This window comes from Ovis canadensis, chromosome 8 (genome assembly GCF_042477335.2).
Source record: "Ovis canadensis isolate MfBH-ARS-UI-01 breed Bighorn chromosome 8, ARS-UI_OviCan_v2, whole genome shotgun sequence".
Classification (NCBI taxonomy): domain Eukaryota; kingdom Metazoa; phylum Chordata; class Mammalia; order Artiodactyla; family Bovidae; genus Ovis; species Ovis canadensis.
The window spans coordinates 12,893,850-12,914,430 of record NC_091252.1 but is presented as its reverse complement, the minus strand read 5'-3'; the positions used below and the strand labels follow the sequence as shown (position 1 = coordinate 12,914,430).

Sequence of the window (20,581 nt, the reverse complement as noted above, 5' to 3'; positions counted from 1 at the left end):
AGACATAAATCACAGCAGGATCCTCTATGATCCACCTCCCAGAATTCTGGAAATAAAAGCAAAAATAAACAAATGGGATCTAATTAAAATTAAAAGCTTCTGCACAACAAAGGAAAATATAAGCAAGGTGAAAAGACAGCCTTCTGAATGGGAGAAAATAATAGCAAATGAAGCAACTGACAACCAACTAATCTCAAAAATATACAAGCAACTTATGCAGCTCAATTCCAGAAAAATAAACGACCCAATCAAAAAATGGGCCAAAGAACTAAATAGACATTTCTCCAAAGAAGACATACGGATGGCTAACAAACACATGAAAAGATGCTCAACATCACTCATTATTAGAGCAATGCAAATCAAAACCACAATGAGGTACCACTTCACACCAGTCAGAATGGCTGCGATCCAAAAATCTGCAAGCAATAAATGCTGGAGAGGGTGTGGAGAAAAGGGAACCCTCCTACACTGTTGGTGGGAATGCAAACTAGTACAGCCACGATGGAGAACAGTGTGGAGATTCCTTAAAAAATTGCAAATAGAACTACCTTATGACCCAGCAATCCCCCTGCTGGGCATACACACCGAGGAAACCAGAATTGAAAGAGACACATGTACCCCAGTGTTCATCGCAGCACTGTTTATAATAGCCAGGACATGGAAACAACCTAGATGTCCGTCAGCAGATGAATGGATAAGAAAGCTGTGGTACATATACACAATGGACTATTACTCAGCCGTTAAAAAGAATTCATTTGAATCAGTTCTGATGAGATGGATGAAACTGGAGCCAATTATACAGAGTGAAGTAAGCCAGAAAGAAAAACACCAATACAGTATACTAACACATATATATGGAATTTAGGAAGATGGCAACGACGACCCTGTATGCAAGACAGGAAAAAAGACACAGATGTGTATAACGGACTTTTGGACTCAGAGGGAGAGGGAGAGGGAGAGGTTGGGATGATTTGGGAGAATGGGAATTCTAACATGTATACTATCATGTAAGAATTGAATTGCCAGTCTATGTCTGACGCAGGATACAGCATGCTTGGGGCTGGTGCATGGGGATGACCCAGAGGGATGTTGTGGGGAGGGAGGTGGGAGGGGGGTTCATGTTTGGGAACGCATGTAAGAATTAGAGATTTTAAAATTTAAAAAATAAAAAACTAAACCTGAAAGAAGAAAAAAAAAAAAAGAAAGAAAGAAAGAAAGAAAAGAAAAATACAGAACTTTGGAATCTGAAAAATAAATAAATAAAAGACAAAAAAAAAAAAATTACATTTTCAATTTTGTTTTCTTTTTGCACGCAACTTCCTTTGATGCTCTCTTCATAGGTTCCTGTACAGGCACGAAGTCTGCTATTGGCTTCATCAAAGGGAATTTTCGCAAAAAAATCTGACACATTATTCTTTATACCAATGTCAGTAATAATATTTTCAAATAGCACATTTGCCTGAGGATCAAGGCCATTTTGAAAAATTAGAATTATGTATTGTTCTTCCAAATCTGAAAAGAAATCAATATAATTAATAAGTCTAAAAGAAAAAAATAGGTAAACAGATACTAAAATAAAAAGTTAACTAACTATTTCCAAGAACATCACCAGAAATCCTGATATAAACGTTCAAAACAGTGTTTGGCATACAGTGGATATGTAATAAATACTAAAATAAGGACCAATAACACCGTTACCTAACAACGTCACTTAAGTTAATTAAAAGAAAGGAACCAGAACACATTACCCTAGCAGTAGCTCTAGAATGAATCTACTCATAGATGTAACTAATTTATTTCGCCTAATAGGATCCAAATATATTGAGTTTTAAACATATAATCAGTCAATACTGCTGTCAAACACATAAGAAACTGCCATGTAAATTGGCAGTAACTCCAGATTTAAGTGTAAAAACCGATATTCACTAATGTGCCAACTCTTGGAGCTTTCATAGTTATCTATCATTTACTTATCATTACGCTGAAGGAGCAATTAGTGAGAAGAACACAGCTAGTCACGCTATGCCACAAATGTTTGGGGGAAGGTAAACAAACCAACTGGAGAACCACACTGACTTATTGTAGAAAATGAAGACCTGTTAATGAACTTTCAAACTTTCTATTCAGGCTAAGTTTTAAAGATCCCAACTTGATGGCTGATTTACAGTTACAACTTCTATCAGTACATTAAAACAAAACACCTCATTTTACTCAGATTATACAGTGTTAAATAAACACTATGTATATTTTGGGGTTTCAACCCGTTTTGAAAACTTTCCAAATGGCTAAACCTGGGTTTTATCTTCAGAACTTCCATTTTCTATGGACTTTTCCTCTTCTATAAAATGAGGGAAGTAATATCTTATAATGTCATTATCAAGAGTGTAGGTAACACAAATATATCTAAGGTATCTTATCAATATCAACTCACAGTCTGCTAACCAATGTATTGTACACTTGCTCTACATAACTTACTTGTTAATTTATTTACTCCTTTACAGTCATTCCAAACTTCATCCTCCATGTTCATCTGCAGCTGCATGCTCAGCTTCTGATAAACTGCCGGTTTAGTCTGAAGAAACACTACTGGTAATTTTCGGACACTACACCATTCACATTTTGTTAGATCAGAGGTATTTACAGTAATCCCTACAGGATCATTTTCTGGTTCTGGAGAAAAACAAATGGAAATGGAAAAGGAATCGGTTCTTAAGCGGGCAAAATCATGAATGGAGCAAACTAGGGAATTACAATTTTAAAGTACACATTTATTATGAAAAACTTAAAGTGAGAGTGTTAGTTGCTCAATTGTGTCCGACTCCAAAACGCCATGGACTATATATAGCCTGCCACACTAACCTGTCCAAGGATTTTCCAGGCAAGAATAGCGGAGTGGGTAGCCATTCCCTTCTCCAAGGGATGTTTTTGACTCAGGGATCGAACCTGGGTCTCCTGCATCGCAGGCAGATTCTTTACTATCTGAGCCCCCACATATTTATTATATTTTGTACATGGTAACTTTAGTGGGAAAATGAAGAAGAATCTTTGATCTTAAAGAAGTATCTAAATACATTTTTTCCCATATGGAAAGAGAATTCTAATGAAGAATACTTAAAAACTTAAACATAGCTTCTGTGATGTTACAGTATGAAATTTCCACTCTTAAGGTATAATGCCCTTTGTTACAACGCATATAATAACTAATTATCTTAGTGAATTCTAAAAATAACGTTTTTTATTCCAGTAAAGTGTTTTAGTGTAAACAAAGCTTTAGTGAGCAGTAGGACATACAACAGCTTACCTTCTAGCTGTATCTTGATAAAATCTAAACAAAACTAAAAAATAAGATAAATTAGTAACAATCATAGATTTGGGGGGACGATTTTGCTACAGAGACCCTAAATGACATGCTGTTTGGCCTTTGCCTATAGAAGGCAGAAAAACTGATTCATGTACTGCATTTGTCCATCTGATCTTTATAATACCGGGAATGACGCTAGCCTCTATTCATTAAAAAATAGTTGGAAACACAGAATTAAGGACACCCGAGTTAAGCAGCCTTATGAGTACAGTGCTATTGGAAGATTAACCTACCAACAATGCATAGGATACATCAGAAAGAAAACAAAATATGACTCAGAAGGCAGATTAAGGAGATTATGTTACAATCTTAAACAGAAAAGATACATTTGAATCGGACTGGTGGTAGCAGAATAACAATGAGACAGGTATGATAGTAAGATAAAGGGACGAAAGAAAGTTCTTTGGCTTCTCTGGACACTGAACTAGTTCAAAAGCACAATGCCTCTTGGGCGGCCACCAAAGTCCAATAATCTATTTCTAGGAGTCACTATGTCACAAGACATTTTTATGCAGACCCCGAAGCTTTTCAATTCTTCTTTTTCTCATAAAGTTCCTCAAAATACTGTTTTCATGCATTGGGCTGACATGAGAATAAAACGGTAACACACTGGAGTGAATTCCAACTCAGTGAGAATAAACATTTTCCTATAATGATTATGCACTACTCTGAATATCATAATTTAAAAAAATTTTTTAACAGAATACATACGATCAAGTTTTTACCCACTAATTTTTATGGTGAGTAGCTATTTATAATTGTCCGTATTCTCAAAGCAATTTGAAATCATGAAATAATTTCAATGTTCTATTAAATATTTTAACTTATAAATTTTAAAAGATTATACATTAAATTCTGAATCTTATAATTGGTAGTAAAGAGCACAGTATGTACTTACAATTACAGGTTCTTGTAATAGTCGGAAGAGTGTCCCTACTCGTATACTTCGACAGTTTAAAACTACAGTATCAGAGGAACTTTGGCAGCTTAAAGATACAGGATCAACTAAAGTTTCTTGAGAAATCACTTTGCGACGCTTTAGAGGTGTGGTGATAACAGAATTACCAAACTGAGAAAGAAAAAAAATTTTCACTTAGTAAGTTATTAAAACAAGACGGCAAACTAAGTAGACATAGCAAAGATGACCCAACAGAAGAAATGGAACTATCAAAACATAAAATTGATTTTACTTCAACAGTGCTACATGAGTAAGTATTTATTGATTTTATAACAGTAACGGTAAACTCTTCCTGTTCCACTTTACCCAGTTATTAGGTGAAACTCCAGTAACAGCTAAGCAGAGAAATGGTCCTTTAGGAATCAGATAGCCTGGGTTCAAAAAACAGTTTTACTACCTTTCAATGATGTGATCTTGTAAAACTTATAATAACAACTTCTAAACTGAAAATGCTAGTTTCCTAAACTAAAATGTAACAGTATTTACTCAAATGAGCTAATGCATATACGTAGCTTAGCATGGTGCTTCATGCATGGTAAAAGGCTGGATAAAAGTTATCTAGTAACAGTGGTAGTAGTTGCTATATTTGGATTAAATTAGCAGCTCTTTAGAAAACTGATAATTTAGGAAAATTGCTATTTACATTATAAAATGATGCTTCCTTATATATTAAAAACTATTAAATGACTTGATCTATTGAATTAAGATTTCAATCATTCCCAAATGCAAATTAATCATAATAGAAAAGTATCTTTATAAGTATATATTCAAATTAAATGTAATTAAAAGTAAAGATGTCAAAATCCTTATCACCAAAAAAAGAAAATAAAACAAGATCCTGATTTAAACGAATATTTTTCCAGGTTATTAACAGATATCTATTAGAGAGGTTTAAAACGTTTTTTAGTTTTAGAATTATTTCTTCAAATGAGATTTTACTTAGCTCAATAGTTAAGTTAGGTAATTTCCAGCAATCTAACACTTAAAAATATATTTCTTTTTTGGTACCTTACTCTAAAAAGAAACAAAACAAAAACCAAAAAGCTCCTCTTATTTATATCCTTTATTCATTTTTCTATAGTTGCTTCTATTTTTGATTTTTAACAAATCAAAACTATGTAAGGGACCAACTTATCCTCCGTCACATATTTCGCTATTTTTTCCCATTTGCATTACCTATTAAATTCTGTGGATGGTGTTTTGGTTCACTGCATTGTACTTTCCACTGAAACAAATATATTCAGCTCTTCATTCATTACTTTTGCTTGCGCTGAAATGTTTGGAAAGGCATTTCCTAAGATTACACCAAACTATCAACCTATATTTTTTCTATTATTATAGTTACTTTTGGTTTTTCATTTCTTACTGATCCCATCTTAACAATCAAATATGTATGTTTCCATATTTTAATCTACAACTTTCCGAATTCCTGACATATATACGAATTCCTGACATATGTACATACAACTTTTTAATATACAAATTTATTTTTTAGGTTCTTTTTACAAAAATAAGAAAATATGCACATAATTTCTGCATCTCAGTATTCTCACTAAACAGTGCCATGTAGAAAATCCTGGGATCATACTCATCAATAATTACCTTAAACGTAAATGGGTTGAACGCCCCAACCAAAAGACAGAGAGTGGCCGGATGGATACAAAAACAAGACCCCTCTATATGCTGCTTACAAGAGACCCACCTCAAAACAAGGGACACCTACAGACTTGAAAGTGAAGGGCTGGAAAAAGATATACCACGCAAATAGAGACCAAAAGAGAGCAGGAGTGGCAATACTCATATCCGATAAAATAGACTTTAAAAACAAAGGCTGTGAAAAGAGACAAAGAAGGCCACTACATAATGATCAAAGGAACAATCCAAGAAGAAGATATAACAATTATAAATATATATGCACCCAATATAGGAGCACCGCAATATGTAAGACAAATGCTAACAAGTATGAAAGGGGAAATCAACAGTAACACAATAATAGTGGGAGACTTTAATACCCCACTCACACCTATGGACAGATCAACTAAACAGAAAATTAACAAAGAAACGCAAACTTTAAATGATACGTTACATCAGTTAGACCTAATTGATATCTATAGGACATTTCACCCCAAAACAACGAATTTCACCTTTTTTTCAAGTGCTCATGGAACCTTCTCCAGGACAGATCACATCCTGGGCCATAAATCTAAACTTGATAAATTCAAAAAAGATCGAAATCATTCCAAGCATCTTTTCTGACCATAATGCATTAAGATTAGATCTCAATTACAGGAGAAAAACTATTAAAAATTCCAACATATGGAGGATGAACAACACACTTCTGAATAACCAACAAATCACAGAAGAAATCAAAAAAGAAATCAAAATATGCATAGAAACTAATGAAAATGAAAACACAACAACCCAAAACCTGTGGGACACTATAAAAGCAGTGCTAAGAGGAAAGTTCATAGCAATACAGGCATACCTCAAGAAACAAGAAAAAAGTCAAATAAATAACCTAACTCTACAACTAAAGCAACTAGAAAAGGAAGAGCTGGAGAACCCCAGAGTTAGTAGAAGGAAAGAAATCTTAAAAATTAGGGCAGAAATAAATGCAAAAGAAACAAAAGAGACCATAGCAAAAATCAACAAAGCCAAAAGCTGGTTCTTTGAAAGGACAAATAAAATTGACAAACCATTAGCCAGACTCATCAAGAAGCAAAGAGAGAAAAATCAAATCAATAAAATTAGAAATGAAAATGGAGAGATCACAACAGACAACACAGAAATACAAAGGATCATAAGAGACTACTATCAGCAGTTGTATGCCAATAAAATGGACAACGTGGAAGAAATGGACAAATTCTTAGAAAAGTACAATTTTCCAAAACCGAACCAGGAAGAAATAGAAAATCTTAACAGACCCATCACAAGCACGGAAATTGAAACGGTAATCAGAAATCTTCCAGCAAACAAAAGCCCAGGTCCAGACGGCTTCACAGCTGAATTCTACCAAAAATTTCGAGAAGAGCTAACACCTGTCCTCCTCAAACTCTTCCAGAAAATTGCAGAGGAAGGTAAACTTCCAAACTCATTCTAGGAGGCCACCATCACCCTAATACCAAAACCTGACAAAGATGTCACCAAAAAAAGAAAACTACAGGCCAATATCACCGATGAACATAGATGCAAAAATCCTCAACAAAATTCTAGCAGTCAGAATCCAACAACACATTAAAAAGATCATACACCATGACCAAGTGGGCTTTATCCCAGGGATGCGAGGATTCTTCAATATCCGCAAATCAATCAATGTAATTCACCACATTAACAAATTGAAAAATAAAAACCATATGATTATCTCAACAGATGCAGAGAAGGCCTTTGACAAAATTCAACATCCATTTATGATAAAAAAACTCTCCAGAAAGCAGGAATAAAAGGAACATACCTCAACATAATAAAAGCTATATATGACAAACCCACAGCAAACATTATCCTCAACGGTGAAAAATTGAAAGCATTTCCCCTAAAGTCAGGAACAAGACAAGGGTGTCCACTTTCACCGCTACTATTCAACATAGTTCTGGAAGTTTTGGCCACAGCAATCAGAGCAGAAAAAGAAATAAAAGGAATCCAAATTGGAAAGGAAGAAGTAAAACTCTCACTGTTTGCAGATGACATGATCCTCTACGTGGAAAACCCTAAAGACTCCACCAGAAAATTACTAGAGCTCATCAATGAATATAGTAAAGTTGCAGGATATAAAATCAACACACAGAAATCCCTTGCATTCCTATACACGAATAATGAGAGAGTAGAAAAAGAAATTAAGGAAACAATTCCATTCACCATTGCAACGAAAAGAATAAAATACTTAGGAATATATCTACCTAAAGAGACTAAAGACCTATATATAGAAAACTATAAAACACTGATGAAAGAAATCAAAGAGGACACTAATACACGGAGAAATATACCATGTTCACGGATCGGAAGAATCAATATAGTGAAAATGAGTATACTACCCAAAGCAATTTACAAATTCAATGCAATCCCTATCAAGCTACCAGCCACATTTTTCACAGAACTAGAACAAATAATTTCAAGCTTTGTATGGAAATACAAAAAACCTCGAATAGCCAAAGCAATCTTGAGAAAGAAGAATGGAACTGGAGGAATCAACCTACCTGACTTCAGGCTCTACTACAAAGCCACAGTCATCAAGACAGTATGGTACTGGCACAAAGACAGACATATAGATCAATGGAACAAAACAGGAAGCCCAGAGATAAATCCACACACATATGGACACCTTATCTTTGACAAAGGAGGCAAGGATATACAATGGAGTAAAGACAATCTCTTTAACAAGTGGTGCTGGGAAAACTGGTCCACCACTTGTAAAAGAATGAAACTAGACCACTTTCTAACACCGCACACAAAAATAAACTCAAAATGGATGAAAGATCTAAATGTAAGATCAGAAACTATAAAACTCCTAGAGGAGAACATAGGCAAAACACTCTCAGACATAAATCACAGCAGGATCCTCTATGATCCACCTCCCAGAATTCTGGAAATAAAAGCAAAAATAAACAAATGGGATCTAATTAAAATTAAAAGCTTCTGCACAACAAAGGAAAATATAAGCAAGGTGAAAAGACAGCCTTCTGAATGGGAGAAAATAATAGCAAATGAAGCAACTGACAACCAACTAATCTCAAAAATATACAAGCAACTTATGCAGCTCAATTCCAGAAAAATAAACGACCCAATCAAAAAATGGGCCAAAGAACTAAATAGACATTTCTCCAAAGAAGACATACGGATGGCTAACAAACACATGAAAAGATGCTCAACATCACTCATTATTAGAGCAATGCAAATCAAAACCACAATGAGGTACCACTTCACACCAGTCAGAATGGCTGCGATCCAAAAATCTGCAAGCAATAAATGCTGGAGAGGGTGTGGAGAAAAGGGAACCCTCCTACACTGTTGGTGGGAATGCAAACTAGTACAGCCACGATGGAGAACAGTGTGGAGATTCCTTAAAAAATTGCAAATAGAACTACCTTATGACCCAGCAATCCCCCTGCTGGGCATACACACCGAGGAAACCAGAATTGAAAGAGACACATGTACCCCAGTGTTCATCGCAGCACTGTTTATAATAGCCAGGACATGGAAACAACCTAGATGTCCGTCAGCAGATGAATGGATAAGAAAGCTGTGGTACATATACACAATGGACTATTACTCAGCCGTTAAAAAGAATTCATTTGAATCAGTTCTGATGAGATGGATGAAACTGGAGCCAATTATACAGAGTGAAGTAAGCCAGAAAGAAAAACACCAATACAGTATACTAACACATATATATGGAATTTAGGAAGATGGCAACGACGACCCTGTATGCAAGACAGGAAAAAAGACACAGATGTGTATAACGGACTTTTGGACTCAGAGGGAGAGGGAGAGGGAGAGGTTGGGATGATTTGGGAGAATGGGAATTCTAACATGTATACTATCATGTAAGAATTGAATTGCCAGTCTATGTCTGACGCAGGATACAGCATGCTTGGGGCTGGTGCATGGGGATGACCCAGAGGGATGTTGTGGGGAGGGAGGTGGGAGGGGGGTTCATGTTTGGGAACGCATGTAAGAATTAGAGATTTTAAAATTTAAAAAATAAAAAACTAAACCTGAAAGAAGAAAAAAAAAAAAAAAGAAAGAAAGAAAGAAAAGAAAAATACAGAACTTTGGAATCTGAAAAATAAATAAATAAAAGACAAAAAAAAAAAAAATTACATTTTCAATTTTGTTTTCTTTTTGCACGCAACTTCCTTTGATGCTCTCTTCATAGGTTCCTGTACAGGCAACAAGTCTGCTATTGGCTTCATCAAAGGGAATTTTCGCAAAAAAATCTGACACATTATTCTTTATACCAATGTCAGTAATAATATTTTCAAATAGCACATTTGCCTGAGGATCAAGGCCATTTTGAAAAATTAGAATTATGTATTGTTCTTCCAAATCTGAAAAGAAATCAATATAATTAATAAGTCTAAAAGAAAAAAATAGGTAAACAGATACTAAAATAAAAAGTTAACTAACTATTTCCAAGAACATCACCAGAAATCCTGATATAAACGTTCAAAACAGTGTTTGGCATACAGTGGATATGTAATAAATACTAAAATAAGGACCAATAACACCGTTACCTAACAACGTCACTTAAGTTAATTAAAAGAAAGGAACCAGAACACATTACCCTAGCAGTAGCTCTAGAATGAATCTACTCATAGATGTAACTAATTTATTTCGCCTAATAGGATCCAAATATATTGAGTTTTAAACATATAATCAGTCAATACTGCTGTCAAACACATAAGAAACTGCCATGTAAATTGGCAGTAACTCCAGATTTAAGTGTAAAAACCGATATTCACTAATGTGCCAACTCTTGGAGCTTTCATAGTTATCTATCATTTACTTATCATTACGCTGAAGGAGCAATTAGTGAGAAGAACACAGCTAGTCACGCTATGCCACAAATGTTTGGGGGAAGGTAAACAAACCAACTGGAGAACCACACTGACTTATTGTAGAAAATGAAGACCTGTTAATGAACTTTCAAACTTTCTGTTCAGGCTAAGTTTTAAAGATCCCAACTTGATGGCTGATTTACAGTTACAACTTCTATCAGTACATTAAAACAAAACACCTCATTTTACTCAGATTATACAGTGTTAAATAAACACTATGTATATTTTGGGGTTTCAACCCGTTTTGAAAACTTTCCAAATGGCTAAACCTGGGTTTTATCTTCAGAACTTCCATTTTCTATGGACTTTTCCTCTTCTATAAAATGAGGGAAGTAATATCTTATAATGTCATTATCAAGAGTGTAGGTAACACAAATATATCTAAGGTATCTTATCAATATCAACTCACAGTCTGCTAACCAATGTATTGCACACTTGCTCTACATAACTTACTTGTTAATTTATTTACTCCTTTACAGTCATTCCAAACTTCATCCTCCATGTTCATCTGCAGCTGCATGCTCAGCTTCTGATAAACTGCCGGTTTAGTCTGAAGAAACACTACTGGTAATTTTCGGACACTACACCATTCACATTTTGTTAGATCAGAGGTATTTACAGTAATCCCTACAGGATCATTTTCTGGTTCTGGAGAAAAACAAATGGAAATGGAAAAGGAATCGGTTCTTAAGCGGGCAAAATCATGAATGGAGCAAACTAGGGAATTACAATTTTAAAGTACACATTTATTATGAAAAACTTAAAGTGAGAGTGTTAGTTGCTCAATTGTGTCCGACTCCAAAACGCCATGGACTATATATAGCCTGCCACACTAACCTGTCCAAGGATTTTCCAGGCAAGAATAGCGGAGTGGGTAGCCATTCCCTTCTCCAAGGGATGTTTTTGACTCAGGGATCGAACCTGGGTCTCCTGCATCGCAGGCAGATTCTTTACTATCTGAGCCCCCACATATTTATTATATTTTGTACATGGTAACTTTAGTGGGAAAATGAAGAAGAATCTTTGATCTTAAAGAAGTATCTAAATACATTTTTTCCCATATGGAAAGAGAATTCTAATGAAGAATACTTAAAAACTTAAACATAGCTTCTGTGATGTTACAGTATGAAATTTCCACTCTTAAGGTATAATGCCCTTTGTTACAACGCATATAATAACTAATTATCTTAGTGAATTCTAAAAATAACGTTTTTTATTCCAGTAAAGTGTTTTAGTGTAAACAAAGCTTTAGTGAGCAGTAGGACATACAACAGCTTACCTTCTAGCTGTATCTTGATAAAATCTAAACAAAACTAAAAAATAAGATAAATTAGTAACAATCATAGATTTGGGGGGACGATTTTGCTACAGAGACCCTAAATGACATGCTGTTTGGCCTTTGCCTATAGAAGGCAGAAAAACTGATTCATGTACTGCATTTGTCCATCTGATCTTTATAATACCGGGAATGACGCTAGCCTCTATTCATTAAAAAATAGTTGGAAACACAGAATTAAGGACACCCGAGTTAAGCAGCCTTATGAGTACAGTGCTATTGGAAGATTAACCTACCAACAATGCATAGGATACATCAGAAAGAAAACAAAATATGACTCAGAAGGCAGATTAAGGAGATTATGTTACAATCTTAAACAGAAAAGATACATTTGAATCGGACTGGTGGTAGCAGAATAACAATGAGACAGGTATGATAGTAAGATAAAGGGACGAAAGAAAGTTCTTTGGCTTCTCTGGACACTGAACTAGTTCAAAAGCACAATGCCTCTTGGGCGGCCACCAAAGTCCAATAATCTATTTCTAGGAGTCACTATGTCACAAGACATTTTTATGCAGACCCCGAAGCTTTTCAATTCTTCTTTTTCTCATAAAGTTCCTCAAAATACTGTTTTCATGCATTGGGCTGACATGAGAATAAAACGGTAACACACTGGAGTGAATTCCAACTCAGTGAGAATAAACATTTTCCTATAATGATTATGCACTACTCTGAATATCATAATTTAAAAAAATTTTTTAACAGAATACATACGATCAAGTTTTTACCCACTAATTTTTATGGTGAGTAGCTATTTATAATTGTCCGTATTCTCAAAGCAATTTGAAATCATGAAATAATTTCAATGTTCTATTAAATATTTTAACTTATAAATTTTAAAAGATTATACATTAAATTCTGAATCTTATAATTGGTAGTAAAGAGCACAGTATGTACTTACAATTACAGGTTCTTGTAATAGTCGGAAGAGTGTCCCTACTCGTATACTTCGACAGTTTAAAACTACAGTATCAGAGGAACTTTGGCAGCTTAAAGATACAGGATCAACTAAAGTTTCTTGAGAAATCACTTTGCGACGCTTTAGAGGTGTGGTGATAACAGAATTACCAAACTGAGAAAGAAAAAAAATTTTCACTTAGTAAGTTATTAAAACAAGACGGCAAACTAAGTAGACATAGCAAAGATGACCCAACAGAAGAAATGGAACTATCAAAACATAAAATTGATTTTACTTCAACAGTGCTACATGAGTAAGTATTTATTGATTTTATAACAGTAACGGTAAACTCTTCCTGTTCCACTTTACCCAGTTATTAGGTGAAACTCCAGTAACAGCTAAGCAGAGAAATGGTCCTTTAGGAATCAGATAGCCTGGGTTCAAAAAACAGTTTTACTACCTTTCAATGATGTGATCTTGTAAAACTTATAATAACAACTTCTAAACTGAAAATGCTAGTTTCCTAAACTAAAATGTAACAGTATTTACTCAAATGAGCTAATGCATATACGTAGCTTAGCATGGTGCTTCATGCATGGTAAAAGGCTGGATAAAAGTTATCTAGTAACAGTGGTAGTAGTTGCTATATTTGGATTAAATTAGCAGCTCTTTAGAAAACTGATAATTTAGGAAAATTGCTATTTACATTATAAAATGATGCTTCCTTATATATTAAAAACTATTAAATGACTTGATCTATTGAATTAAGATTTCAATCATTCCCAAATGCAAATTAATCATAATAGAAAAGTATCTTTATAAGTATATATTCAAATTAAATGTAATTAAAAGTAAAGATGTCAAAATCCTTATCACCAAAAAAAGAAAATAAAACAAGATCCTGATTTAAACGAATATTTTTCCAGGTTATTAACAGATATCTATTAGAGAGGTTTAAAACGTTTTTTAGTTTTAGAATTATTTCTTCAAATGAGATTTTACTTAGCTCAATAGTTAAGTTAGGTAATTTCCAGCAATCTAACACTTAAAAATATATTTCTTTTTTGGTACCTTACTCTAAAAAGAAACAAAACAAAAACCAAAAAGCTCCTCTTATTTATATCCTTTATTCATTTTTCTATAGTTGCTTCTATTTTTGATTTTTAACAAATCAAAACTATGTAAGGGACCAACTTATCCTCCGTCACATATTTCGCTATTTTTTCCCATTTGCATTACCTATTAAATTCTGTGGATGGTGTTTTGGTTCACTGCATTGTACTTTCCACTGAAACAAATATATTCAGCTCTTCATTCATTACTTTTGCTTGCGCTGAAATGTTTGGAAAGGCATTTCCTAAGATTACACCAAACTATCAACCTATATTTTTTCTATTATTATAGTTACTTTTGGTTTTTCATTTCTTACTGATCCCATCTTAACAATCAAATATGTATGTTTCCATATTTTAATCTACAACTTTCCGAATTCCTGACATATATACGAATTCCTGACATATGTACATACAACTTTTTAATATACAAATTTATTTTTTAGGTTCTTTTTACAAAAATAAGAAAATATGCACATAATTTCTGCATCTCAGTATTCTCACTAAACAGTGCCATGTAGAAAATCCTGGGATCATACTCATCAATAATTACCTTAAACGTAAATGGGTTGAACGCCCCAACCAAAAGACAGAGAGTGGCCGGATGGATACAAAAACAAGACCCCTCTATATGCTGCTTACAAGAGACCCACCTCAAAACAAGGGACACCTACAGACTTGAAAGTGAAGGGCTGGAAAAAGATATACCACGCAAATAGAGACCAAAAGAGAGCAGGAGTGGCAATACTCATATCCGATAAAATAGACTTTAAAAACAAAGGCTGTGAAAAGAGACAAAGAAGGCCACTACATAATGATCAAAGGAACAATCCAAGAAGAAGATATAACAATTATAAATATATATGCACCCAATATAGGAGCACCGCAATATGTAAGACAAATGCTAACAAGTATGAAAGGGGAAATCAACAGTAACACAATAATAGTGGGAGACTTTAATACCCCACTCACACCTATGGACAGATCAACTAAACAGAAAATTAACAAAGAAACGCAAACTTTAAATGATACGTTACATCAGTTAGACCTAATTGATATCTATAGGACATTTCACCCCAAAACAACGAATTTCACCTTTTTTTCAAGTGCTCATGGAACCTTCTCCAGGACAGATCACATCCTGGGCCATAAATCTAAACTTGATAAATTCAAAAAAGATCGAAATCATTCCAAGCATCTTTTCTGACCATAATGCATTAAGATTAGATCTCAATTACAGGAGAAAAACTATTAAAAATTCCAACATATGGAGGATGAACAACACACTTCTGAATAACCAACAAATCACAGAAGAAATCAAAAAAGAAATCAAAATATGCATAGAAACTAATGAAAATGAAAACACAACAACCCAAAACCTGTGGGACACTATAAAAGCAGTGCTAAGAGGAAAGTTCATAGCAATACAGGCATACCTCAAGAAACAAGAAAAAAGTCAAATAAATAACCTAACTCTACAACTAAAGCAACTAGAAAAGGAAGAGCTGGAGAACCCCAGAGTTAGTAGAAGGAAAGAAATCTTAAAAATTAGGGCAGAAATAAATGCAAAAGAAACAAAAGAGACCATAGCAAAAATCAACAAAGCCAAAAGCTGGTTCTTTGAAAGGACAAATAAAATTGACAAACCATTAGCCAGACTCATCAAGAAGCAAAGAGAGAAAAATCAAATCAATAAAATTAGAAATGAAAATGGAGAGATCACAACAGACAACACAGAAATACAAAGGATCATAAGAGACTACTATCAGCAGTTGTATGCCAATAAAATGGACAACGTGGAAGAAATGGACAAATTCTTAGAAAAGTACAATTTTCCAAAACCGAACCAGGAAGAAATAGAAAATCTTAACAGACCCATCACAAGCACGGAAATTGAAACGGTAATCAGAAATCTTCCAGCAAACAAAAGCCCAGGTCCAGACGGCTTCACAGCTGAATTCTACCAAAAATTTCGAGAAGAGCTAACACCTGTCCTCCTCAAACTCTTCCAGAAAATTGCAGAGGAAGGTAAACTTCCAAACTCATTCTAGGAGGCCACCATCACCCTAATACCAAAACCTGACAAAGATGTCACCAAAAAAAGAAAACTACAGGCCAATATCACCGATGAACATAGATGCAAAAATCCTCAACAAAATTCTAGCAGTCAGAATCCAACAACACATTAAAAAGATCATACACCATGACCAAGTGGGCTTTATCCCAGGGATGCGAGGATTCTTCAATATCCGCAAATCAATCAATGTAATTCACCACATTAACAAATTGAAAAATAAAAACCATATGATTATCTCAACAGATGCAGAGAAGGCCTTTGACAAAATTCAACATCCATTTATGATAAAAAAACTCTCCAGAAAGCAGGAATAAAAGGAACATACCTCAACATAATAAAAGCTATATATGACAAACCCACAGCAAACATTATCCTCAACGGTGAAAAATTGAAAGCATTTCCCCTAAAGTCAGGAACAAGACAAGGGTGTCCACTTTCACCGCTACTATTCAACATAGTTCTGGAAGTTTTGGCCACAGCAATCAGAGCAGAAAAAGAAATAAAAGGAATCCAAATTGGAAAGGAAGAAGTAAAACTCTCACTGTTTGCAGATGACATGATCCTCTACGTGGAAAACCCTAAAGACTCCACCAGAAAATTACTAGAGCTCATCAATGAATATAGTAAAGTTGCAGGATATAAAATCAACACACAGAAATCCCTTGCATTCCTATACACGAATAATGAGAGAGTAGAAAAAGAAATTAAGGAAACAATTCCATTCACCATTGCAACGAAAAGAATAAAATACTTAGGAATATATCTACCTAAAGAGACTAAAGACCTATATATAGAAAACTATAAAACACTGATGAAAGAAATCAAAGAGGACACTAATACACGGAGAAATATACCATGTTCACGGATCGGAAGAATCAATATAGTGAAAATGAGTATACTACCCAAAGCAATTTACAAATTCAATGCAATCCCTATCAAGCTACCAGCCACATTTTTCACAGAACTAGAACAAATAATTTCAAGCTTTGTATGGAAATACAAAAAACCTCGAATAGCCAAAGCAATCTTGAGAAAGAAGAATGGAACTGGAGGAATCAACCTACCTGACTTCAGGCTCTACTACAAAGCCACAGTCATCAAGACAGTATGGTACTGGCACAAAGACAGACATATAGATCAATGGAACAAAACAGGAAGCCCAGAGATAAATCCACACACATATGGACACCTTATCTTTGACAAAGGAGGCAAGGATATACAATGGAGTAAAGACAATCTCTTTAACAAGTGGTGCTGGGAAAACTGGTCCACCACTTGTAAAAGAATGAAACTAGACCACTTTCTAACACCGCACACAAAAATAAACTCAAAATGGATGAAAGATCTAAATGTAAGATCAGAAACTATAAAACTCCTAGAGGAGAACATAGGCAAAACACTCTCAGACATAAATCACAGCAGGATCCTCTATGATCCACCTCCCAGAATTCTGGAAATAAAAGCAAAAATAAACAAATGGGATCTAATTAAAATTAAAAGCTTCTGCACAACAAAGGAAAATATAAGCAAGGTGAAAAGACAGCCTTCTGAATGGGAGAAAATAATAGCAAATGAAGCAACTGACAACCAACTAATCTCAAAAATATACAAGCAACTTATGCAGCTCAATTCCAGAAAAATAAACGACCCAATCAAAAAATGGGCCAAAGAACTAAATAGACATTTCTCCAAAGAAGACATACGGATGGCTAACAAACACATGAAAAGATGCTCAACATCACTCATTATTAGAGCAATGCAAATCAAAACCACAATGAGGTACCACTTCACACCAGTCAGAATGGCTGCGATCCAAAAATCTGCAAGCAATAAATGCTGGAGAGGGTGTGGAGAAAAGGGAACCCTCCTACACTGTTGGTGGGAATGCAAACTAGTACAGCCACGATGGAGAACAGTGTGGAGATTCCTTAAAAAATTGCAAATAGAACTACCTTATGACCCAGCAATCCCCCTGCTGGGCATACACACCGAGGAAACCAGAATTGAAAGAGACACATGTACCCCAGTGTTCATCGCAGCACTGTTTATAATAGCCAGGACATGGAAACAACCTAGATGTCCGTCAGCAGATGAATGGATAAGAAAGCTGTGGTACATATACACAATGGACTATTACTCAGCCGTTAAAAAGAATTCATTTGAATCAGTTCTGATGAGATGGATGAAACTGGAGCCAATTATACAGAGTGAAGTAAGCCAGAAAGAAAAACACCAATACAGTATACTAACACATATATATGGAATTTAGGAAGATGGCAACGACGACCCTGTATGCAAGACAGGAAAAAAGACACAGATGTGTATAACGGACTTTTGGACTCAGAGGGAGAGGGAGAGGGAGAGGTTGGGATGATTTGGGAGAATGGGAATTCTAACATGTATACTATCATGTAAGAATTGAATTGCCAGTCTATGTCTGACGCAGGATACAGCATGCTTGGGGCTGGTGCATGGGGATGACCCAGAGGGATGTTGTGGGGAGGGAGGTGGGAGGGGGGTTCATGTTTGGGAACGCATGTAAGAATTAGAGATTTTAAAATTTAAAAAATAAAAAACTAAACCTGAAAGAAGAAAAAAAAAAAAAAAGAAAGAAAGAAAGAAAAGAAAAATACAGAACTTTGGAATCTGAAAAATAAATAAATAAAAGACAAAAAAAAAAAAAATTACATTTTCAATTTTGTTTTCTTTTTGCACGCAACTTCCTTTGATGCTCTCTTCATAGGTTCCTGTACAGGCAACAAGTCTGCTATTGGCTTCATCAAAGGGAATTTTCGCAAAAAAATCTGACACATTATTCTTTATACCAATGTCAGTAATAATATTTTCAAATAGCACATTTGCCTGAGGATCAAGGCCATTTTGAAAAATTAGAATTATGTATTGTTCTTCCAAATCTGAAAAGAAATCAATATAATTAATAAGTCTAAAAGAAAAAAATAGGTAAACAGATACTAAAATAAAAAGTTAACTAACTATTTCCAAGAACATCACCAGAAATCCTGATATAAACGTTCAAAACAGTGTTTGGCATACAGTGGATATGTAATAAATACTAAAATAAGGACCAATAACACCGTTACCTAACAACGTCACTTAAGTTAATTAAAAGAAAGGAACCAGAACACATTACCCTAGCAGTAGCTCTAGAATGAATCTACTCATAGATGTAACTAATTTATTTCGCCTAATAGGATCCAAATATATTGAGTTTTAAACATATAATCAGTCAATACTGCTGTCAAACACATAAGAAACTGCCATGTAAATTGGCAGTAACTCCAGATTTAAGTGTAAAAACCGATATTCACTAATGTGCCAACTCTTGGAGCTTTCATAGTTATCTATCATTTACTTATCATTACGCTGAAGGAGCAATTAGTGAGAAGAACACAGCTAGTCACGCTATGCCACAAATGTTTGGGGGAAGGTAAACAAACCAACTGGAGAACCACACTGACTTATTGTAGAAAATGAAGACCTGTTAATGAACTTTCAAACTTTCTGTTCAGGCTAAGTTTTAAAGATCCCAACTTGATGGCTGATTTACAGTTACAACTTCTATCAGTACATTAAAACAAAACACCTCATTTTACTCAGATTATACAGTGTTAAATAAACACTATGTATATTTTGGGGTTTCAACCCGTTTTGAAAACTTTCCAAATGGCTAAACCTGGGTTTTATCTTCAGAACTTCCATTTTCTATGGACTTTTCCTCTTCTATAAAATGAGGGAAGTAATATCTTATAATGTCATTATCAAGAGTGTAGGTAACACAAATATATCTAAGGTATCTTATCAATATCAACTCACAGTCTGCTAACCAATGTATTGCACACTTGCTCTACATAACTTACTTGTTAATTTATTTACTCCTTTACAGTCATTCCAAACTTCATCCTCCATGTTCATCTGCAGCTGCATGCTCAGCTTCTGATAAACTGCCGGTTTAGTCTGAAGAAACACTACTGGTAATTTTCGGACACTACACCATTCACATTTTGTTAGATCAGAGGTATTTACAGTAATCCCTACAGGATCATTTTCTGGTTCTGGAGAAAAACAAATGGAAATGGAAAAGGAATCGGTTCTTAAGCGGGCAAAATCATGAATGGAGCAAACTAGGGAATTACAATTTTAAAGTACACATTTATTATGAAAAACTTAAAGTGAGAGTGTTAGTTGCTCAATTGTGTCCGACTCCAAAACGCCATGGACTATATATAGCCTGCCACACTAACCTGTCCAAGGATTTTCCAGGCAAGAA

The 20,581-nt window shown here is 34.7% G+C and overlaps 1 protein-coding gene across 1 annotated transcript in view; it reads right to left on the bottom strand.

The window, feature by feature from the left end:
* The window catches only part of LOC138444708 (uncharacterized), a 292,168-nt gene that overhangs the window by 86,216 nt on the left and 185,371 nt on the right, over window positions 1-20,581 (bottom strand). The window contains exons 53-62 of the mRNA XM_069598026.1: window positions 20,172-20,366; window positions 18,982-19,208; window positions 13,108-13,278; window positions 12,150-12,183; window positions 11,324-11,518; window positions 10,134-10,360; window positions 4,260-4,430; window positions 3,302-3,335; window positions 2,476-2,670; window positions 1,286-1,512 (exon numbers count right to left, since the gene is read on the bottom strand). Coding sequence (XP_069454127.1) covers window positions 1,286-1,512; window positions 2,476-2,670; window positions 3,302-3,335; window positions 4,260-4,430; window positions 10,134-10,360; window positions 11,324-11,518; window positions 12,150-12,183; window positions 13,108-13,278; window positions 18,982-19,208; window positions 20,172-20,366 — 1,676 coding nt within the window. The remainder of the gene's footprint in view (window positions 1-1,285; window positions 1,513-2,475; window positions 2,671-3,301; window positions 3,336-4,259; window positions 4,431-10,133; window positions 10,361-11,323; window positions 11,519-12,149; window positions 12,184-13,107; window positions 13,279-18,981; window positions 19,209-20,171; window positions 20,367-20,581) is intronic.